The sequence below is a fragment of the Ahaetulla prasina genome, chromosome 6 (genome assembly GCF_028640845.1).
Source record: "Ahaetulla prasina isolate Xishuangbanna chromosome 6, ASM2864084v1, whole genome shotgun sequence".
NCBI classification, from domain to species: Eukaryota; Metazoa; Chordata; class Lepidosauria; order Squamata; family Colubridae; genus Ahaetulla; species Ahaetulla prasina.
In genome coordinates this window covers 92800175-92821537 of record NC_080544.1, presented here as the reverse complement: position 1 = coordinate 92821537, position 21363 = coordinate 92800175, and the positions used below count along the sequence as shown (strand labels likewise).

Sequence of the window (21363 nt, the reverse complement as noted above, 5' to 3'; positions counted from 1 at the left end):
GAAAAAGGAGATAATTGATTACATCTATCATTCTATCCTTATTTTTTTCCAAATCTTTGAGACATTTCCATCCTTTATAGCTCCCAATTGAAACATGGCCGCTTTAAAGCTTTCTTTGATTTGCGGGAGTTTAGTTTTATATTATCTTATATATATTTTTCTTTTAAGAGCCTGGTTACTAGAGTAGGATAAAGAAAGAAGAATTACCATTCTTTGTTAACTTCTAAGACATATGGTCTGAGCAGTGGTGGGATTCAAATTTTTTTTACTATCAGTTCTGTGGGCATGGCTTGGTGGGTGTGGCATGGTTTGGTGGGCCTGGCTTGGTGGGCATGGCAGGGGAAAGATACTGTAAAATTTCCATTCCCTCCCCACTCCAGGGGAAGGTTACTGCAAAATCTCCATTTCCTCCTGATCAGCTGGGACTCGGGAGGCAGAGAATAAATGTGGGGAGAGGGGAACAGTCAAAGGTGGTATTTTCCAGTTCTCTGAACTGGTAAACTGGTCAGAACTTGCCACCTCTGGGTCTGAGTCATTTAAGAAATTTTTAATGCTTTTATAGAAGTTGACAATCTGTGGTGCCCAAGCTCTTTTTCCTAAAACCATTTTTTGGGCTTTGTTCTGAGCTTTACATCTTTCTTACCCTCTTTGCTTTCATTGATATAAATAAATTATCTATCAGGCTCTCTCATTTCATGATAGGCAGTAAATGCAGTAAAGTATGGGTTAGGACAATTGTTAGAGAAGAAGTGGCTAAAATATAAAGTAAACAAAGAAGCAACCAACTTTCCGGATGTGTGGATTTCTACTTCCAGAATTTTCTAATCTGTACAAGCATTGTGGAGAATTTTAGGGGAACACTCAGGTAGGGTATGAATGAGCTCGTATAGCTGTTTCTTCATCCTACTCTTTTTTGATATCCCACCCATTCCAACCTAGCCGTTATTTAACATACAAAAAAAAGTCTGACTTTCTCAGATACACAACATATATTTGTGAGCCATGAGGAGCTCTTGGGCAGCAGGCATGTTATTATTTTATTTATAAGTTGCTCAATTCCATTATGACTCTTAATGGTATACAATGTGTAAAATTTAAAATGAAACAATTCATAATGCAAAATACAGCTGGAGAAAACAATCATCAACTCACAAGTCAGACAACCCAGAAGTAACTTGATATCCACTACAGTCAAAGGCTTGAGAAAAGAGCTGGGTCTTCATGACTCATCTAAATAATATCCAAGTCGGGGTCATATCATATGAACCTTTGGGGGTGGGGAATTCATTCCAGAAATCAATTATTATGACCAAAACCCCCACATTTTCTGGGTACCTTCAGATGGCATTATTTAACTAATAGACCAACAGTATCAGATTTTATATGACTATAAAGACAAACAAGACCCTATGCCATGAAGGGCTTTTAGGAGATAGTAAGCAGTACTGCTAACCAGTGCAGAGCTGTTATATGAGCCTACCAAGGCATGCCCATAACTGCCTGTGTTGCTGGATTCTGGATTTCATCTACAACTTCCGAATAGTCTTCAAGGGCAGCCCCATGCAGAGCACATTGCAGTAGTTCAAATGCAAGGCAACAAAACACGAATGACAAACAACCAAAGTAGTGTTGCAGACTAATTCTCCCATCCTTTTTCTTTCACTACTAGAAAAACAAAATTATTTGTCAGAGGCTTCCTTTATATGAAACAATTGGAGATTACTCATGGAAGCTCTAAGAGGCCCCATTCTTCTCCTCTCACATCAGTGAGCGGCTAATTGGGCAACAGACTTTAAGGCCATAAATGTAGCAATACTTGTGTTACTAATTGATTTTCTCTTCCTGTGGAAGTTGTTAGGACTATTTACTGGAACAAGTTACATTGCTATAGTTAGTTTTAGGCTTATCCCCCATCGTTGGGTATAAAGGCAATTACATATTTACAAGCTGTTAATGATTTTTTCTATGCAAATTAGCAATGGCTCTTTAAATTAGAAAGGTAATAAGGAAATCAGAATATAGTGGGAATCCTGTGCACAAATAACCCTGACTGAGATCTACCTAATTTCAGTAGTGTAAGTGCCTTTAGACAAATGTGTTTATTTATATGCCTGAATTAGTGCCATAAAAAGCAATTGCAATCTTGAATTGACAGTTCAGGTTACTATTCCTAATGGAAGGCCATTTGTGTAAAGTATACTGGGCACTAGGTTTCCAAAGCAATCAATGTAAACTCACTGATCCAACAAATATAATTTAAGATAAATCCCAGAATTTTTGCCACAATGGGTTTTTTTTCCCCCCCAGAGTAAAAGAAACATCTCTCCCCGTTTCACAATCTTCATGCAAATAAGATTTAAGAAAGCACTCTTTAATTACAGCATTCCTCATGAATGAAAGACATAATACAGGAACACTGGCTGACAAATCGGAATAGCATTTTTCCTGAATTATACATTTTTGTTGGCCTGCAGCCAATGTGCAATTGTTGCCGTGGATGTTGTCTGATGTGGATTGCCAAGGCAGCCCATCTGAGCCAGGCAGGTGGAATCAGGAGTTTCTCAAACAATAGATATCTTTCTTGTTATGATGGGAACAGATAGCTCTACGGATAAACATTTAAGACAGACAACAAGCAGGCAGGTTCTCAAGGGTAAGCATTATAAGAGCAGGAAGGTTAGTATCTGCATCGGTGGTGAGTGGAAGTGAGAGGACGTGATTATGGTTCATGGGAACCAAGAGTTCAGGATGAGATACATTCAATTCAGTTTCCTTTAGAGGCTTAAAATAGAGCCATTGTAAATTATGTCAGTCTGACTGAAACCACAAAAATAATTGTTAGGAGCGTCTTGGAATGCACAATGTGCATTGTTATATGGCTTTGATGTGAGAAGGGCAAGAGCCTCTAAAGTAGGCAGTTTGCTTAAAAAATTTACTCTGCCCAGTTCTTCTTTGCTGGAAGTTGTTGAGTTTTTAATATCAAAGGAAAATAATTCTCACTGCTTCTGATGCTGAGATGTTGACAGTACAATCCTAAGAAGCGCCGGTCATTGAGTAGAGTGAGGCTTACTCAGTGTGCTGAGTACTGCTTGTTCAGTAATAGAAGCAATAGTACTTAGACTTATATACCACTTTACAGCCCTCTCTAAGTGGTTTACAGAGTCAGCATATTGCCCCCAACAATTCGGGTCCTCACTTTACTCACTTCGGAAGGATGGAAGGCTGAATCAACCTTGAGCTTTGTGGGATTTGAACTGCCAAATTGCAGGCAGCAGAAGTGGCCTGCGTTACTGCACTCTAACCAGTGCACCACCGAGGCTCTATGTAAGTAAGCATAACATTGCAACCTGAATTCCCTTGCTTTCTAGCTTGAGTCCTGTTTGTGCAGTGGTTAGAATGCAGTATTGCAGGCAAATTCGGCCCACAGCCAGGAGTTCAATACTGATGGGGCTCAAGGTTGACTCAGCCTTCCATCCTTCTGAGATCAGTAAAATGTAGACCCAGATTGTTGGTGTAAATATGCTGAGATTGGAAACTGCTGAGATAAAGTGGCAAAGCTGTGTGGGGCGGTATATAAATCTTAAGTGCTAATGCTATTGCTATTCATATGTACTCTCTGGAGAGTAACAACTCACAGGACAAAGTTCCTGTTCCTTTATTCCTGAAATTTTTTTTCTGATCCACATTGTAGTTGGTTTAACGCTAGATGAGGTGAAAGGCCTTTTCTAGATGTTGTCCTTGTTTGCATTTGGTCACACTGCTGCCATCCATGCACCAGCAGGGCACCGTGCCAGATTTGGGATACACAGGAAAAAAAATATAAATAAAGAAGAACAGGTCCAATTGAGACTGAGCAATCTGAGTAGTGACAGAAGGTTAGCTAAGTATTGGGGGAAGGACAGAAGCCAAGAGGAGAGAAGTGGAATCACTAGCTCCCTGAACAATGTAATTCCATGTTACAATATTCTGTGCAAATCTTGCTGGCATTGTTTAAAACTGATTTTGAAAACAACTCCAAGTTTTAGGGTTACTAACCATTCATATTTCCTGGTGTTCTAAAAATTAGCTTTGGTACATGAGCAGAGCAAATCTTCTAATGTTATTATGTGCATTAGTATATATTTCTTGATCATGTAAGATAGTGCTTACATTGGATAACTAAACCAGTGGTATAAGAATTGTATATACTGGTGGGAGGATGACAGGCTGATGCCTATTTTCATGGATAAAAACCAGATTCATTACATATGCAAATGAATGGTGCAAATAATAGAACTATACACCATGGATAAAAAACAGCTTCGTTGCATATGTAGATTAATGGGTTAAATAATAGAGCCATTCATGCAATCTGCAAGCACAGATAAAAATAAAATCTTGTTCTGCGAGTATGTCTTGTTCAAAACTTGCTCTATATAATAGCAACATATCTTAAGGCATTGGTAATCATGCAAAGCTCAATGTACTTGTGAATTTACAAACATCTTGTTCAGTCATACTATAAACAATATGTTACAATATATATATAAAAAGATGACATAACCAGATTGCACCAGGTTATAATATGCAGAGATTTTTCTTCAAATCAATAGCTGTGAATACAATTTCTTTATTGGAGTTGATGTTTTATTATGCTTTTCACTGTATTTATCCTAACCATATTCTTTCTTTTTGGAGTTTGGGACTAGTTTTGATAGGTTATCTGCTCTTAGATTCATCTACCTAGTATTGCTAATAGCACAATCTTATCTATGTTTATTCATACCTTGAGCTTAGTGGAATTTTTACATAGACAACTCTCTAAAATTACAGCCCAAATACTGCAATAGCTGTCCTTGCATGTAGGTAATAAATTCCATAATTGGTCTTAGTTCTGAATAAGCAAGTGTAGGACTGAGCTCTAGCGACCTCTGGAAGCATAAAACTTTTTCAGATGGTGAGGTAAAAGCAGAGGGATGGGATTAAAAATGTCTGGGTGAAGGGGAAGAGTAAAATTACCATCAATCCTGAGATATGTTGTTGTTGTTGTTTACACACAGGTGAGGTCTGCCATAAATCCTATACTCAGTTTTCAAACCTTTGCCGTCATAAGCGTATGCATGCTGATTGCAGAACCCAAATCAAGTGCAAAGACTGTGGACAAATGTTCAGCACTACGTCTTCCTTAAATAAGCACAGGAGGTTTTGTGAGGGCAAGAACCATTTTGCTGCAGGAGGATTTTTTGGCCAAGGCATATCACTTCCTGGAACCCCAGCTATGGATAAATCTTCCATGGTTAATATGACTCATGCAAATCCAGGCCTTTCTGACTATTTTGGCGCCAATAGACATCCTGCTGGTCTTACCTTTCCAACAGCTCCTGGATTTTCTTTTAGCTTCCCTGGCCTGTTTCCTTCAGGCTTGTATCACAGGCCACCTTTGATACCTGCTAGTTCTCCTGTTAAAGGACTTCCAAGCACAGATCAAACAATCAAAAATCAAAGTCCCCTCATGACACATCCTCAGACATTGCCAGCTACCCAGGAGATTCTGAAGGCACTAAATAAGCACCCATCTAACCTAAGTGAAAATAAGCCACTGGAGCTTCAACCAGAGAGGTCCTCTGAAGAGAGGCCACATGAAAAGATCAGTGACCAGTCAGAGAGTAGTGACCTTGATGATGTCAGTACCCCCAGTGGGAGTGACCTGGAGACCACCTCTGGCTCTGATCTCGAAAGTGACCTTGAAAGCGATAAAGAGAAATGTAAAGAAAATGGTAAACTGTTCAAAGACAAAGTAAACTCTCTGCAGAATTTGGCTTCCGTAAATAATAAGAAAGAATACAGCAATCATTCCACCTTCTCACCATCTTTAGAGGAACAAACTGCGGTGTCAGGAGCTGTGAATGATTCTATAAAAGCCATTGCCTCTATTGCTGAAAAATACTTTGGTTCGACAGGACTTGTGGGGCTGCAGGACAAAAAAGTCGGAGCCTTACCTTACCCTTCCATGTTTCCCCTCCCATTTTTTCCAGCATTCTCTCAGTCAATGTACCCATTTCCTGATAGAGACTTGAGATCGTTACCTTTGAAAATGGAACCCCAATCTCCAGGAGAAGGGAAGAAGACTTTGAAGGGAACTTCCGAGTCTCCCTTTGACCTTACCACTAAACGTAAGGAAGAGAAACCACTTACTCCTGTAACTTCAAAAACATCAGTTTCATCAGTGGCCAGCCAGGACCAACCTCTAGACTTGAGCATGGGCACCAGAAGTCGAGCCACTGGCACAAAACAGACCGAGCCTCGGAAGAACCACATTTTTGGGGGAAAGAAGGGAGATCAGGATCTCGAATCAAGGAAATCCTCTGATATTTCCTTACAACATGCAAGACCTACGCCTTTCTTTATGGATCCCATTTACAGGTAATCCACTTGTAAGGATTGTTTGGTTTCTGAAGTCTCGCATTGTCAAAATGGCCGGGGGTCCTCAAGTCATTTAATTATCATAACATTGAGGAAATAGTTGCTATATGAAATGAATCTTAGATATTTCTTACCTTAGTACAAGTTAATGTTTTTTTTAAAAAAAAATAATTTTCGGAAAAAGAATGTGTTTAAAAATTGGCAGTCAAATTCTGCTTTTGTTTGCAAACTAGAAATGTCAACCTTCACTGCAATCAAAGGCGTTTCACCCAAGAACTCAAAACACATTGTACCATAGCAACCCAACGTGGAAACCAAGGGTAAAATTCTGTCTTTATTTGTTTGTAGTTATTGGAAAGTATTTGTCCCCATCTGCTATGCAGAATATACAGCTGATGTCAGAAGAATCTGCATGACAATTCTAATGAAATTTCATAGTAATATTGTTTATTGTGCTAAAATCAGTTTGAACTCCAAGAATATATAAGGAAATGCAGAGTCTCCTAAACAGAATGGCTGATTGTTTACATATGGATTTTCCTCTGATTTCCTTTTAAAATTGTTAACAAAGAGATTTTACTTATAAACTGGGTCAATTTATATAATGCTGACTGTATCTCAAATATGTGCATAGACCTTGCGGGTCACTTTTTTAAAATTGTGAACTTTTCATTTATTCAACTGTTTAGGATTTAATCACATCATCTACTTCTCTTTCTTCTCTCTTTCTCTGTCTTGCTGTCCCTAATTCCCTCCCTCCCTCCCTCCCATCCATCCATCCATCCAACTGGACATCCTTCTCCAACATTATGCTATCTAGATGGTTTGGGACTACAACTGTCAGAATTCCCTCTGCCCATAAAGGCTAGCAATTCTGGGAGTTATTCTCCCTAAGCATAAGAAGCATAGAAGGTGGGAAAAATTCCCCAAGTACATGCAGAATGATTCAACTGATAACACAGCTTAGAGGGGTTTTTTTTGGGTTTCCAATGTAGAATTTAAATGTTTTCATTTTTTTCATGCTTTTTCTCATACAACAAAATGAATTTTGTCCTGAAAGGTTTGCCATTGCAAAGACTGAATAGATATATTTCCTACCTTATAAATAAGAAATCAAGCTGGATGGGTCATAGGCATGTATCCCATTTCAAAAATGGGGATCTACTCATGAAAAATCTACATGTATTTGCATATATGTACATTAGTGAACAAAAGAGGAAAAACAGAGCTCTAGAAAGGAGGAAATAAAAATAAATCTGAAAGATATTAGCTGGTTTCCAAATAATGTGCTGGCACATCCTAATTGTCTCAAAATGGATGGCTGAGAATCTTCATATATATTTGGCACATCCTAGCATACTGTACCTAGCAAAGGCTGTAAGCTACTCAATATTAGCTCTATATCTGGAAGGCCCCTCTGCAAATTACGATCAGTGTTTTTCAGTGCAACAGACTTCTTCCACACTCCTTCTCCCCATCTTTTCCTCAACCTGGTTTCACTTGCTTGATGGTCCTCAGTAAATAAACAGGAAACACTATCTGTTCTTCCTTCATAACCCAAAGGAAACAGCAGATGAAGAAACTAATTTCTAATGCAAAGAATTACAGTTTGAGAGGTCTTCATGTTGACCTTAGTGCAATAACACTAACCCAGATTGTTGGGGGCAATAAGTTGACTTTGTATATAATATACAAATGGATGAAGACTATTGCTTGACATAGTGTAAGCCGCCCTGAGTCTTCGGAGAAGGGCGGGATATAAATGCAAATAAAAAAACCCAAAAACCAAAAAAAACCCCACTTCTAATGATATCCTTAAAAATCAGAGAAGATTGTCTACTGCATGATTTGTTGGAATGGTTTGATTTCTCCATCATCCATCGTCTATCTATCTATCTATCTATCTATCTATCTATCTATCTATCTATCTATCTATCTATCTATCTATCTATCTATCTATCTATCTATCTATCTAAATTATGAATAAGCATACAGTCTCTCAGCTTGTTGTTTTCAAATCTTTAGATATTTATTCAGGGAATTCAGACCTAATTTCTAAATAGGATGCCAGTGAAATTAGTTACGTTTCTTCCATCAGTCTCTTTATTTCCGTAACATAGCACTTGTAGGTGTTGGTTACAGTAGTGTTTATTGTTTAATCATTTAACTGTAATCAAAATCTGGCAACATTCCTTTTTTTTCTTACTGATTAGCAAAGCTTGGAAAAACTGTGTGCTGAATTAATCATTTTGTTTGGAGGAAAACAATGTGACTAATAGTTGAGTCTTTATTTAGTCGAGTAGGATATATTCAGAATACTCCTTGAATATCTCAGAATTGGGTGTGATAATGATGATGATGATAAAAATAAGGGATCAATCTAGTTTTCCTTTGGTTTCAGTTATGAAGGTTATTTCACAAAAAAGTATCCTACTAAACTCTATAATTTGATAGTATAATTGCCATCATTAAATTATGCTCAGTTACAATATCTTGTATGTATATATAAAATTGCAGGTGTCAAAATTTCACTGTAAGCAGCCTTCTTCAACCTGGTGCCCTCCACATGTGTGGAGAGGCTGGGTCATCGCTATCCATTTATTTGTTATATAGGTAGTCCTTGACTTACAGCCAACCATTTAGTGACCATTCAAAGATACAACAGCATTTTAAAAAAAGAGACTTATGACTGGTTTCACACTGTGACAATTTCAGCATCCTCGTGGTCACGTGATCAAAATTTGGGCACTTGGCAACAGGCATGTATTTATGACAGTTGCATTGTCCTGGGGTCATGTGATCACTATTTATAGCCTTCCCAGCTAGCTTCCAGCAAGCAAAGTCAACTGGATTTGTTTAAAGATCTCATGATTCACTTAACTATAGTGATTTGCTTAACAACTTGGCAAAAAAGATAAAAAAATGGGGCAAAATTCATTTAACAACTGCCTTGCTTAGCAACAGAAATTTTGGGCCCAATTGTGGTCCTAAGTCAAGAACTACCTGCAATAGACTTGTTTTGACAAAAAATTATTCCCCTTTATCTTTCATCTGCGGCACTAAAAAAATCTGGTCTGTCATCCAATATTTATCCATCTTGATTGAATCATGACAAGATCATTCTCATTTTAATGTTTGCAGAGTAGAGAAAAGAAAGTTAACTGATCCACTTGAAGCTTTAAAGGAAAAGTATTTGAGACCATCTCCAGGGTTTTTATTTCATCCACAAGTAAGTATTTTTTAAAAATATAATTATTAAGACTGTAAACAAACATGTTGATTCACAGGCGCAGGTGCACAGGAACAACTGGAATTTTAGTCAAGGTCAGATTTCCTAAAAGACAATTTTTAGTGACTCAAGACAAATAAAACCTTTTCATGTTGCATTGTTTTAATCTTCATGATGTTTTTGCAGGAAGGTTACCAACATAATTTAGACCTGTCAAATGCCTGCATATACTCGCTGTCATGATATGGCTAAATAGCAGCTGTTCTCTCTAAAATACCCTGTCATTTAGGCTGTACCCAAATATGTATTTATGGACTTAAAAAATTATAAGAAAAAAAATTCAAAACCACATTAGGCATTAGCCAATCTTTAAATGCTACTACAATCGTCCTTGTTTCTCAAGGTCTTTAAAGTTCAGAATCTACAGCATGTTATGTTTGCACCTCCTAAGATTTTGCAGTTAGATCATCTTAGGCCCTGGAATAGTGAATCAGTTCTATATTTGATGTTGCTGCATTTTTTAAGGAATAAAAATTGGAAGGCAGCTTTGACATAAGCAGATACATCAATTTAGACATAAACCATGATCTGCTCTTCAGCTTCTGTGTCCTGTATTTAGCTTTTATTTGTAAGTTCTTGTGCATCTTATACAATCTTGTATTGCCGTAAATTTGCCTCTTTTTGTCTGATTAGGTTGATATAGCTACTTCTGGATTGAATTAATGTAGCAGCCTAGCAAAAGAATTAGATTTTTTAAAGATTTAGAATCAGAGCCATGGTTATCAGACCGAACTGGGTCAGGTTGCCAGCAACCGTAGACTTCAGCAAGTTGTACCATTTAATACTATGAAAAGTTGTACAGCTTGATACTCAAATTTCCTTTCACACTTATTGGCTGTAAGTAGATAATGGCTTGGATCCAAACTTAGTAATGGGTAGATATTTAAAGAAAAATTAAAGAATTTTTAAATTAAATTTTTTAAAGAAAAAATCATACTTTCTTCCAGAATTCTGGGCTAAGGTAACCAAGACAGAAATAACCATTGAATTAAATGAATTTGAAATGTTCAGTAACCAATGCTTTGAGAAAGGTAGCATAATATAGATAAAATCAAGGATTCTTCACAGGTATTTTTCCTTTCCTCTCATTTCTATAGTTGCCAATAAAAGTCCCATTTTGTATCTTACCTGTTTTGTACTGTTTGTAGAAAAATATTGTATGTAAAAACTGTTGCTTCTACAATCATATATTTGACAAATGGATAATGCAGTAAGATAGACATTTTAAGTGTGACAATTAAATGTAAGCCAGTGAATGGATTCTTTGATCACAGTAAGCCATGATGCATTGTATTTGATTTTGTATTAGTGTGTATCCAGTTGTAAAAGGAGGTTTATGGCTGCACAAAACCAGCCAATCACAGCCTAGAGAAATGTGTGAATTAATGTGATATAATAGCTAGATTGCTAGACAAGAATGCTGGATCGTGTTATTCAATGGATGATCTTGATTCATTCACAAATCGTCTGCACAGCCTTTAGACATTATTGATCTGAACATAAATGGGGATTCTTTAGAATGGATCAAAGAAAGGTGGGAACTAATTGCATTTCTACCAATAAAACAGTGATACTAGTAACATGATGTGGGCATTGGTGTGGTGCCTAAGACATTCTTTCTGGGTTGATAAGTTAAGTATCAGATAGCACTTTATTTATCAGAGTTCAATCTCCAGTATATTAGGAAATTTCATGAAAATCAGAGTGTCCTTTAAATGGTTGTAGGAAATGGGATGAGTGATAGGTTCGTTTGATGTGCCAATGGTACTTCACAGAATTCTCAGGCATTTTCCTAAATAGGTTTGATTTTTTTTTCTTCCTTTGTTTTTTGAGGGAGAGTATCCTGCCTGTATTTGGGCTTGTGCATAAGTTCATTATATAGCTTCGGTCTTTTCCAGTCTGGGCATCCTCAGTATATATGAACATCATCTCTTGGAATATTCCGTAATGGTTATTTTACTGGGAAATTCTGTGACTTGAATAGAACAATGTGGAGGGCTTCCAGCTTACCAGTATCATGGGAGAAAACCAAGCTGAAGTTCCTTTTTTGAATTTTGATTCATTGATCAATCTGTGGTCATAAAAGAGAGAGAAAGGGTGTGCCATCTCCTTGAAGTGTTTTGACCTGGAGCCTCTTCTCTTAACCAGATTGTTTTGGACCTTTTCTTTTCCCATTAGGATTATTTTATGCACCATAGCAACTTGAAAAAACTCATTTTAAAACATTTACAGTCTCTCTTACCACATTATAAAACATACATGTGATTCCCCACTGTCCTAGAAAAAAGTTACCCCACAACATGAGAAGCTAATCAAATGCTAATAAAACAACTTCTTCTGTAAATGACTTATTATACTGTATTAAGTATTATGTTTTCAGGCTTGCTCCTGGTCCTAATTGGTATTCATTTCCCTGAATTCTTTTTCTGCATAGGCTCTTGGAGCTTTTTATATATCTGCTCTTCTGCTTTACCTCTTTCCAACTCACATTCTATGAAGCAGCCTTGTATTGTTTAGCACTTGGCAGAATAAAGTACAGCAAGCAAATAAAACAAATAAATATAAATAAATAAAATAAAATAAATAAATAAAAATAAAAAATAAAATAAAATAAATAAATAAATAAAACAAATAAAAATAAAACATTTGCAAAGTTAAGGAACTGAACAAAGTTAAAGACTACTTCAGCTTCAATCGCAATAATACAAGAGCAGACAATAGATTCAAACTTAATGTTAACCGCTTCAATCTTAATTGCAGAAAATATGACTTTTGTAACAGAGTTGTTAACGCTTGGAATAAACTACCTGACTCTGTGGTCTCTTCTCAAAATCCCAAAAACTTCAACCAAAAACTGTCTACTATTGACCTCACCCCATTCCTAAGAGGACTTATAAGGGACGTGCATAAGAGCACAAAAGTGCCTGCCGTTCCTGTCCTATTGTTCCCTTTTATTATATTAAATTAATATAGTTGTTGCATACTTTTGCTTATATATATGTTTACATGATGTGTTGTTGTTTTACGTTGATGTTTTTGTATACTGTTGTGACAAAATAAAATAATAATAAAAAACCTGTCACAAGCAGCTGATGGGTTGAATTGGGATGGAGGTGTGGGGGTTGGCTCATAGCATAAATTATGTAACTACTCCAGATTATAATTTAAAATTTGATACGTATTAGTTAATAGAGGTGAACAATAAGTAATGTCAGAAAATAAGTCTTTATGAAAATCTGGATTTGCTGGTTTGTTTATCGGGGGGGGGGGACAACAAAGAAACCAAAAATGGGAATCAATTCATTCTAATTGGATAACTATTTGGGGGACGGGGAACCAACAGAAAGCATGGGGAAAAAATACACAATTCCATTATCCATTCTTATAATAATTGTCAAATTGTTTGCCTCTATCTTCTCCTGGTAGAGTATAGTGTGAGTACAGTGAGATTATTGCTGGTTGAAAGAGATAATTTCTCCCAGTGTTTATTTTAATCAGAGCCATCTTTACCATTAAAGAGAGTGAAGCTTTGGCTTCAATTAGCATTTCATTTGCTGTGATATTCAGAATACCAATGGAAGACAAAACTATTACTACACTGAGCTTATCTTCTAAACTAATTGGAACGATGACTGTTTAGTGGGAGAAGATAACATCTTATTTTTCATTTCAGGAAACAATTTGTCTGGAGGGAGGGTCAGTGTTTGGATAGTATGATAATATACATAGATATATTAAGATCTATTTAATAATGCACATTCACAGAGTTAAAGGTGTATTCTTTTGTTAAACAGTTTCCCCATTGCTCCAATGTTTATATAATGTAATTGTTAGAAATAAACAGCTTAATTTGTAATATCTTTTACTGTTACAGCTAAAACTTTTATTTAAAATATAATATATAAAAAAGAAAATTATTTGAACAGAGAGGTTAGAGCTAAAAGCACGAGCTTTAGATTTCAAATCATAAGTAGATTTTAAAAGTGGTCATTTTTGTTGCTTCTTCTTTTCTTTCACCCAATTATCCTCTTTTTTGTGAACCAAATTTCTATCATCTGCTTTAGAGAATCCGTCATCATGGTTATTGCTGATGCATGACAGCTAATGTCTCTGCAGATTGTAAGTGACCTTTGCTAGGAGGGTGACCATGTTAGTCCTTGCAGCAAAAACAAAGAATTTTCACACCTGAAATTCATATTTACTGTAGCATGATCAATGCAATCAATGTAATAATGAATCCAAGTGCAGAAATAATCTGTTGTTTCTGTTTCAATTTTGCTCCCAGTTCCAAATGCCTGATCAAAGAACTTGGGTAAGTTTGTTATTTATTTATTCAATTTAAATGCTGTAAACAAAATTGCATAAAACAACGCAACACAAGTAATAATCTGCTCCATGCAATGTCCTCATTAATAATTTTAGCTCTTTTAAATAATAGCAGAGATTTGTTTTAATTTTCATCAAATTACTCAATCTTTAATTAATTGTAAGTCCTAATAAAAGGACATTTACTACAAAATACTGTACATGAAATAGATTTTTCTGTTGCATAGATTTTTTTTCCAGATAGATTTGTTGAGCTACAGTCTTAGTTGTCCATGATATTATTTTCTTCTGTATTAAGATTAAATAAAAAGTAAACTCCCGTTGATGTTTGGTTACAATCAACCTAAGATGACCTCTAGCAAAATTTTCTTACTAGATTCCTCAAAGACTTCAACATTGACAGAGCTTCTAATGTACTGGCCTTCACTGAAAAAAAAATTAGTAAACAGAGTCACAGGAAATGCTTTACGACAGTTTGTATTATGATAATATTTGTCATAAAAAGTTTTATAAAATTTGCCAAATTCAAAATTTGCCAGAGATGGAAGGGCCCTTGGAGGTCTTCTAGTCTAACCTCCTGCTCGAGCAGGAAACCCTATACCATTTCAGATCATCTAGTCTGTTTTTGAAAGCCTCCAATGATGGAGCACCCACAGCTTCTAAAGGCAAGCTATTCCATTGGTCGATTGCTCTCACTATTAAGAAATTTCTCCTTAGTTCTAGATTGCTTCTGTCCTTGGTTATATGTGCTACCACATTTATATAGTCAAATACTCAATTGCAGGAGAAAAAAACCCATTTCAAATAAAACCCCTATTTGACAAACACAGTGAAAACATTTTATAAAGCACCATTGTAACCCTACTAGCCATCTTACCTCTTAATTGGCAGTCAGATGTTCTCTGCATTTACAGGTTTGAAATTTAAAATAAAATATAAACAAAATTCTGTTCTTGTTCTGCGCATGCCCAAGATGGCGCAGTGAAAACTCTTCGTAGGAACGGGGGAGCGGCCTTTTTCGGGGGCCTGGGACCGGGAGATGGCTATTTTTACCTTCCGGTCCCAGCCCCGGCCGGGGGAACATCAGGAGCGGCGAACGGGGTGAGGCTGGACGAGCTAGTGGCCTGGGGACGATCGGGCCGGCTGGCGTTCTCCAGGCTCCTGCTGGGGCGGCTGCTGCGGCGGCTGCAGCTGGGCCTCCGAACTTCCGGGTTTGCGGCGGCGGCGGCGGCAGCGGCTTCCTCAGGGGACTGGGAGCTTCTTTGTCATCGCTCTCTGTTATTGGAGAGCCTTTGAGCTTCGGCGCTGGAGCCTTTTGACCACCAGCGCTTCTTGCCATCTTTGCTGGTGAGGCCTGAGATGAGATGAGTGGCAGGTATCAGCGTTTTCTTTGGGCCCTTGTGCTGGGGCGCTGGCCGCGGCGGTCGCGGTGTAGCTTTCGGGTTGCGGCGGCGGCGGCGGCGGCAGCGACCTCCTCATGGGACAAAATTTTTCTATCAACGCTGGAGAGGCAGAGGGTCGGACTTATGAGAGGCAGAGGGCCCGAAGAGTCATCTGGAGGGCCCAATCCCCTGAAAGGGAGTTGGAGCATGCGCCCACCTTGAGGACGGGTTTTGGAACCCCGAGAGCTGGCATGCTAAATCCAGGAGACTTAGGGGATTTTTAACTAATTGTTTTAATAGATTTTTTAAGGGGAGTTTTAATGGGGATTTTAAGGGTGAGGGATTCTTAAGGGGTGGGAGGGGTAGGGCGGGTGTTGGGGGAAACCCGCCGGGTGGGAGTTTTAATGGAAATTTTAAGGGGGGGAGGGAAACCGACGGGTTTGGGTTGGGGGTGGGTGGGAGGGTTAGGTGGGTGATGGGGTAGCCCGTCGAGGGAAACCAGTTCCAGCGCATGCTCGTGGCGACTATCAAATGGGTTCGGAGGTTATGGGGGGGGAGTGTGTTCCTTTGTGTGAGGGTGAGTCCATCTGCACGGTAAGTGGGAGGGGCAGATATGGCGGAAGGGGATCGATCGGTTTAGGGGTCACGCGTTCGATGTATACAGGCGATTGCGTGCCCGATCCCCTGACTTCTCCCGTTCCCGGATGGTCAAGACCCTCAGAGCCTGGGCCTTCGCCTGATGTTATGCAACGACGGTCCGTGGTTAACAAGGCCCCTAATACATGATCTGATTCAGGGGTGCAGCGGATATTATAGGCGCACGGAGACCTGGCTGGGCACTGAAGGCGTGCCCTGGTTGAGATGTGCCCACCGGGTTTCCGCATTCCATCAGCCGAGGCCCAGGGTAGGGGTGGGGGTGGCGGTTGTTATTAAAGAGAGTCTAGAGCCGAGGGAGACCACTGTACCTCAGATTGCCGGGTGTGAATCCTCTTGTGAGGTGGGGTCATAGATGTCAGATGGGCTTGCTGGTGGCGTACCTGGCTCCTTGCTGCGTGACAGCGGCCCTGCCCGAGCTCCTGGAGGTGCTTGCCGGGTGGCAGTGGAGACCCCCAGACTTTTAGTCATGGGGGACTTTAACTTGCCATCTGCTGGCTCGTCATCGACAGTAGCTCGGGAGTTCATGGCCTCCATGACGGCCCTGGACCTGACTCAAGTAGTGGATGGCCCTACTCACATTGGGGGAGGCACACTGGACCTGATTTTTATCTCTGGTCAGTGGCTGAAGGATCTGGACTTGGGAGATATAGTCACAGAGCCTTTGTCATGGTCAGATCACTCTCTCCTTCGCCTGGACTTTCTGACCGCTACCCAACACCGCAGGGAGACGGAACCATTACGTTGGTACCGTCCCAGGCGCCTGATGGACCCAGAGAGGTTCCGGACGGAGCTTGGGCCATTCCCTGAGGGTCTGGCTCACGGCACGGCAGAGGAACTGGCCGCAGCCTGGGAACGGGCTGCGGCTGGGGCTTTAGACCGTGTCGTGCCTCTGCGACCTCTGACCCGCGCAGATCCCACCCGGCTCCTTGGTCCTCCGAGGAGCTGAGGGGGATGAAACGCCGGAGAAGACGCCTAGAGAGTTCTTGGAGGTCCAGCCGTTCAGAGGCTGATCGGACACTAGTTAGATCCTATACTAGGACCTACCTAGTGGCACTGAGGGAAGCGAGGCGTTGCTACGCCTCCCTCATTGCGCCGGCAGATAACCGCCCAGCTGCCCTGTTTGGTGGCCCGCCTCCTTCACCAGGGGAGCGGATGACCCGCTGCAGGGACGTGCTGAGGAGTTTAACGTTATCTATACGATAAAATCGCTCAGCTTCGGGACGGTCTGGACCAAAATTGTGGCGATTCGGACGGGCGCCTGAGGGCGGTCTTGGTGATATTGTTTGGGATGAGTTTGACCCTGTGGCTCCGAGGACATGGACAGGTTGCTGGGTAGATTGAATGCCACCACGTGTTTATTGGACCCGTGCCCTCCTGGCTGGTGCTGGCCACTCAGGAGGTGACACGAGGCTGGCTCCAGGGATTACGAGCGCTTCTTTGGTGGAGGGAGTCTTCCGCCGCCTTGAAAGAGGCGGTGGTGAGGCCCTCCTCAAGAAGCCTTCCTGACCCGCTGTTTTAGGTAATTATCGTCCGGTCTCCAACCCGCCGCGCGAAGGTTGTAGAGAGTATGGTGGCATATCAGTTTCCCCTGCACCTGGAGGAAACTGTCTATCTAGACCTGCTCCAGTCCGGCTTCCGCCCGGTTACAGCACTGAGACGGCTTTGGTCGCGTTGGTGGATGATCTCTGGAGGGCCAGGGATAGGGGTTGTTCCTCTGCCCTGGTCCTATTAGACCTCTCAGCGGCTTTCGATACCATCGACCATGGTATCCTGCTGCGCCGGCTGGAGGATTGGGAGTGGAGGCACCGCATCGGTGGTTCTCCTCCTATCTCTCCGACCGGACGCAGACGGTGTTGGCGGGGGCAGAGGTCGCCCGCGCGCCTCACTTGTGGGTGCCGCAGGGTCGATTCTCTCGCCTTCTGTTCAACATCTACATGAAGCCGCTGGGTGAGATCATCAGTGGCTTCGTGTGAGGTACCAGCTGTACGCTGATGACACCCAGCTGTACTTTTCCACACCGGCCACCCCAATGAAGCTATCAAGTGCTGTCCCGTGTCTGGAAGCCGACGGGTCTGGATGGGGAGAAACAGGCTCAAGCTCAATCCTCCAAGACGGAGTGGTTGTGGATGCCGGCATCCCGCACAGTCAGCTGAGTCCACGGCTGACTGTTGGGAGCGAGTCATTGGCCCCGATGGAGAGGGTGCGCAACTTGGGCGTTCTCCTGATGAACGGCTGTCTTTGAAGACCACCTGACGGCCGCCTCCAGGAGAGCTTTCCACCAGGTTCGCCTGGTGCGCCAGCTGCGCCTTTCTAGACCGGGATGCCTTATGCACAGTCACTCACGCCCTTGTGATGTCTCGCCTGGATTACTGCAATGCTCTACATGGGGCTCCCTTGAGGGGCATCCGGAGGCTTCAGTTAGTCCAGAATGCAGCTGCGCTGGTGATAGAGGGAGCCCTCGTGGCTCCCACGTGACACCTATCCTGCGAGGCTGCACTGGCTACCTGTGGCCTTCCGGTGCGCTTCAAGGTGTTGGTGAACGCCTTCAAAGCGCCCATGGCATAGGGCCGGGCTATCTACGGGACCGCCTGCTGCTACCGAAAACCTCTCACCCACCCGTGCGCTCTCACAGAGAGGGACTCCTCAGGGTGCCGTCGGCGCCACAGTGTCGCCTGGCGACGCCCAGGAAGGGCCTTCTGTGGGTCTCCCGCCCTCTGGAACGAACTCCCCCCAGGACTCCGTCAACTTCCGGACCTCCGAACCTTTCGTCGCGAGCTTAAAACTCACCTATTCATCTGCGCTGGACTGGGTTAGTTTTTAAACTTATGGGTTTTTAATGGGTTTTATTCTAAATTTTAATCATGGCCAATTTAATAAGTTTTTTAATTATATTTTAATCGTATTTATATTGTATTATTTTGTATTTTTTATCAGGCTGTGAACCGCCCTGAGTCCTTCGGGAGAAGGGCGATATAAAAATTTAAATAAATAAATAAATAAATAAATAATAAAATGCCAACTGAATCGCTCGTGTCAGGTTCCATTTGCATAATAAATAAACACACATTCATATAGCCATAGAATTCATTTCTTTGACAACAAAGTGTTTTTCCTTTCTCATGAATTAGGGAGTTCAACCTTTTTGTGACACAAGCATGCCTTAGCATAAACAAAATCTTAGGATCATACAGTGTGAACCATAGCTTGCAAAACAGTGTTAAATTATTTTTGTATTTCACAGGCTATTTGCCCTTGATGTCCATCAGGGGTTTTCTATGCCTTTTAAATAAATTCTAATATGAATGTTGGATACAACCTTGATAGTATCCAACCTGATTTCTGAGAGCCAAATAAATACAAACAGTTCCCTACCCTTAATTACAGCAATGTCTGCTTTTTTTGGGCGCTCAGTAGTGGGAGTGAATGAGAATCCATATAGATTTGCGTCACCCAGCTATTTATGGTCTCTTAGGGATTAAAAGGGAAATAGAAATGCAGAGCACTTCCTTTTCTAAACATTTGGGTGCAGATACAATCAACTTTTTATTTGGTTAATCAAAATTATAATACTGCATAATATATACTTTTTTTAAAAAAAATCACTAAATACAGATTAGGAGCAGATATACAAATACAAATACAGATATTAGGTCTTTAGCCTGTTTTCTTTGCGCTGTAACTCTAAATTATTTCTTATATTTTTCTTGCTTCTTAAAATTATCTCAAGTCCACAAAAATTTGGGAGTCTTTTGGGGTTTATTTTAACAACAGAGATTTATTTAGATTATTTTTTGGTAGAAATGTAACAGTGTCTTTGCAGGTGCTGCTTAAGAAATGCAGCTTGTAGCTTGTTCCCATGTCCTGATAATTGTAGGTAGACTATTACTAAATATGGAAGTTTGTTCTAACTTCTCAGTCTATATATCTATTGATAGACAAAATGTTCACCATTTTGTTAAAGTATCAGTGTTGTTGTCGATCCCCAGAAATATATTATTGGATATTTTTAAAACACAACAAAAACAACAACGCTGTTTTAAAAGTGAGGAAAAGCAGTATTCTTTCTTTCCTTTTTTTTTTCTGCATAGCATTTGAAAAATCTTTCAAATCTGAAACCTGAAATGTCACCACAGTATCAAAAGATTTATACATCTCTGTTAGGCACTTTTCCAAACTAAAAAGTTCCAATTACACATCTTCTAAATAAATTCACATTCCAAGAATAAGAGAACGAAGAATTAAACAGGAAAGAATTCTTGCCAAAATTCCTAAAGAGCTACCATTAACCAGTGGATGGACAATAATCTTTCCATAAGATGAGATGAGATGAGATAGAGAGAACAGAGAGGGAGAAAGAGACAGAGATGCAATTCTACTACAAGTACTAGAGGTCTGATCTACAATTTAATGTGTTGTATAATAAATAAATATCAAATAAATCATCTTCTTACATGATTACTATTTTGTGCAGATTAGAACTCATTGACTAAGGGGCACACCAATCCTGCCCAGTTAAAAATTACATCTATGTTCTATTTAAATATCTATCCCTAAACTTTAAAGAGGCCAAACATTAGCACATTTAAATGTCTTCCTATCAGCTTTTCTTGACTGCAAATTGTAAAACAAATTATTTTGGAAACAGTCCTGTTGAATCAATCACTCATATCCTGTCATTCTTCACCTATGACAAGGAACTGGAAACTTGCTTCATCTATCTGAGAAAATACCCAACCAATTCTGATTTATTTCATGTATGGTTATTTTTATCAGATAAAACTTCTTGCTTTCTTGAAGTGGCTAAATTTTGTAACACACTCTGTGAAACTTGACATGGTCTGATCAACCAGTAACCTATCTCCAATTTTATGTTGTCTTATTTCATTTGAATTAAAAACTGTTTATTTATTTGTTTATTTCTAGAACTCTAGTCAGTGACCATAATAAAGATTTCATTTATTCTATTCTCTGCTCCAATAGCCTAAACTCTTTCAAAATGAAAATGAAGTGCCATAATATTTTTTTCACACTGAAGCAACATTTATAATCTGACTCAAATTCAAGACTTAACTATGTACACTTTAAACATAGCGAAGCCATTACTGCCATCGGTTGTGTGGAACATTGATAGCTGACAGACACTACTAAATTGGTACTTAGATGAAATAATGAAGATAAAGTATGTTAACCACTGAGCAAATGCTAGATAAATGCCTAGCAGAAATCCTGATGAAAAGAAATATTTCTTAAGGAGTGCTCAGCTGCCTGCACTTCTGTTTTTAGAAACTAAGGATAGAGATATTCCCA

General features: G+C 39.9%; 1 protein-coding gene across 10 annotated transcripts in view; it reads left to right on the top strand.

The window, feature by feature from the left end:
* MECOM (MDS1 and EVI1 complex locus) overlaps positions 1-21363 on the top strand; it is a 628368-nt gene that overhangs the window by 583506 nt on the left and 23499 nt on the right. For 6 of the 10 annotated variants that reach the window (XM_058188236.1, XM_058188235.1, XM_058188239.1 and 3 more), the window contains 4 exons: positions 5040-6402; positions 6636-6722; positions 9544-9631; positions 13977-14003. In XM_058188236.1, coding sequence (XP_058044219.1) covers positions 5040-6402; positions 6636-6722; positions 9544-9631; positions 13977-14003 — 1565 coding nt within the window. The remainder of the gene's footprint in view (positions 1-5039; positions 6403-6635; positions 6723-9543; positions 9632-13976; positions 14004-21363) is intronic. The other 4 variants (XM_058188238.1, XM_058188237.1, XM_058188244.1 and 1 more) reach the window with 3 other exon arrangements.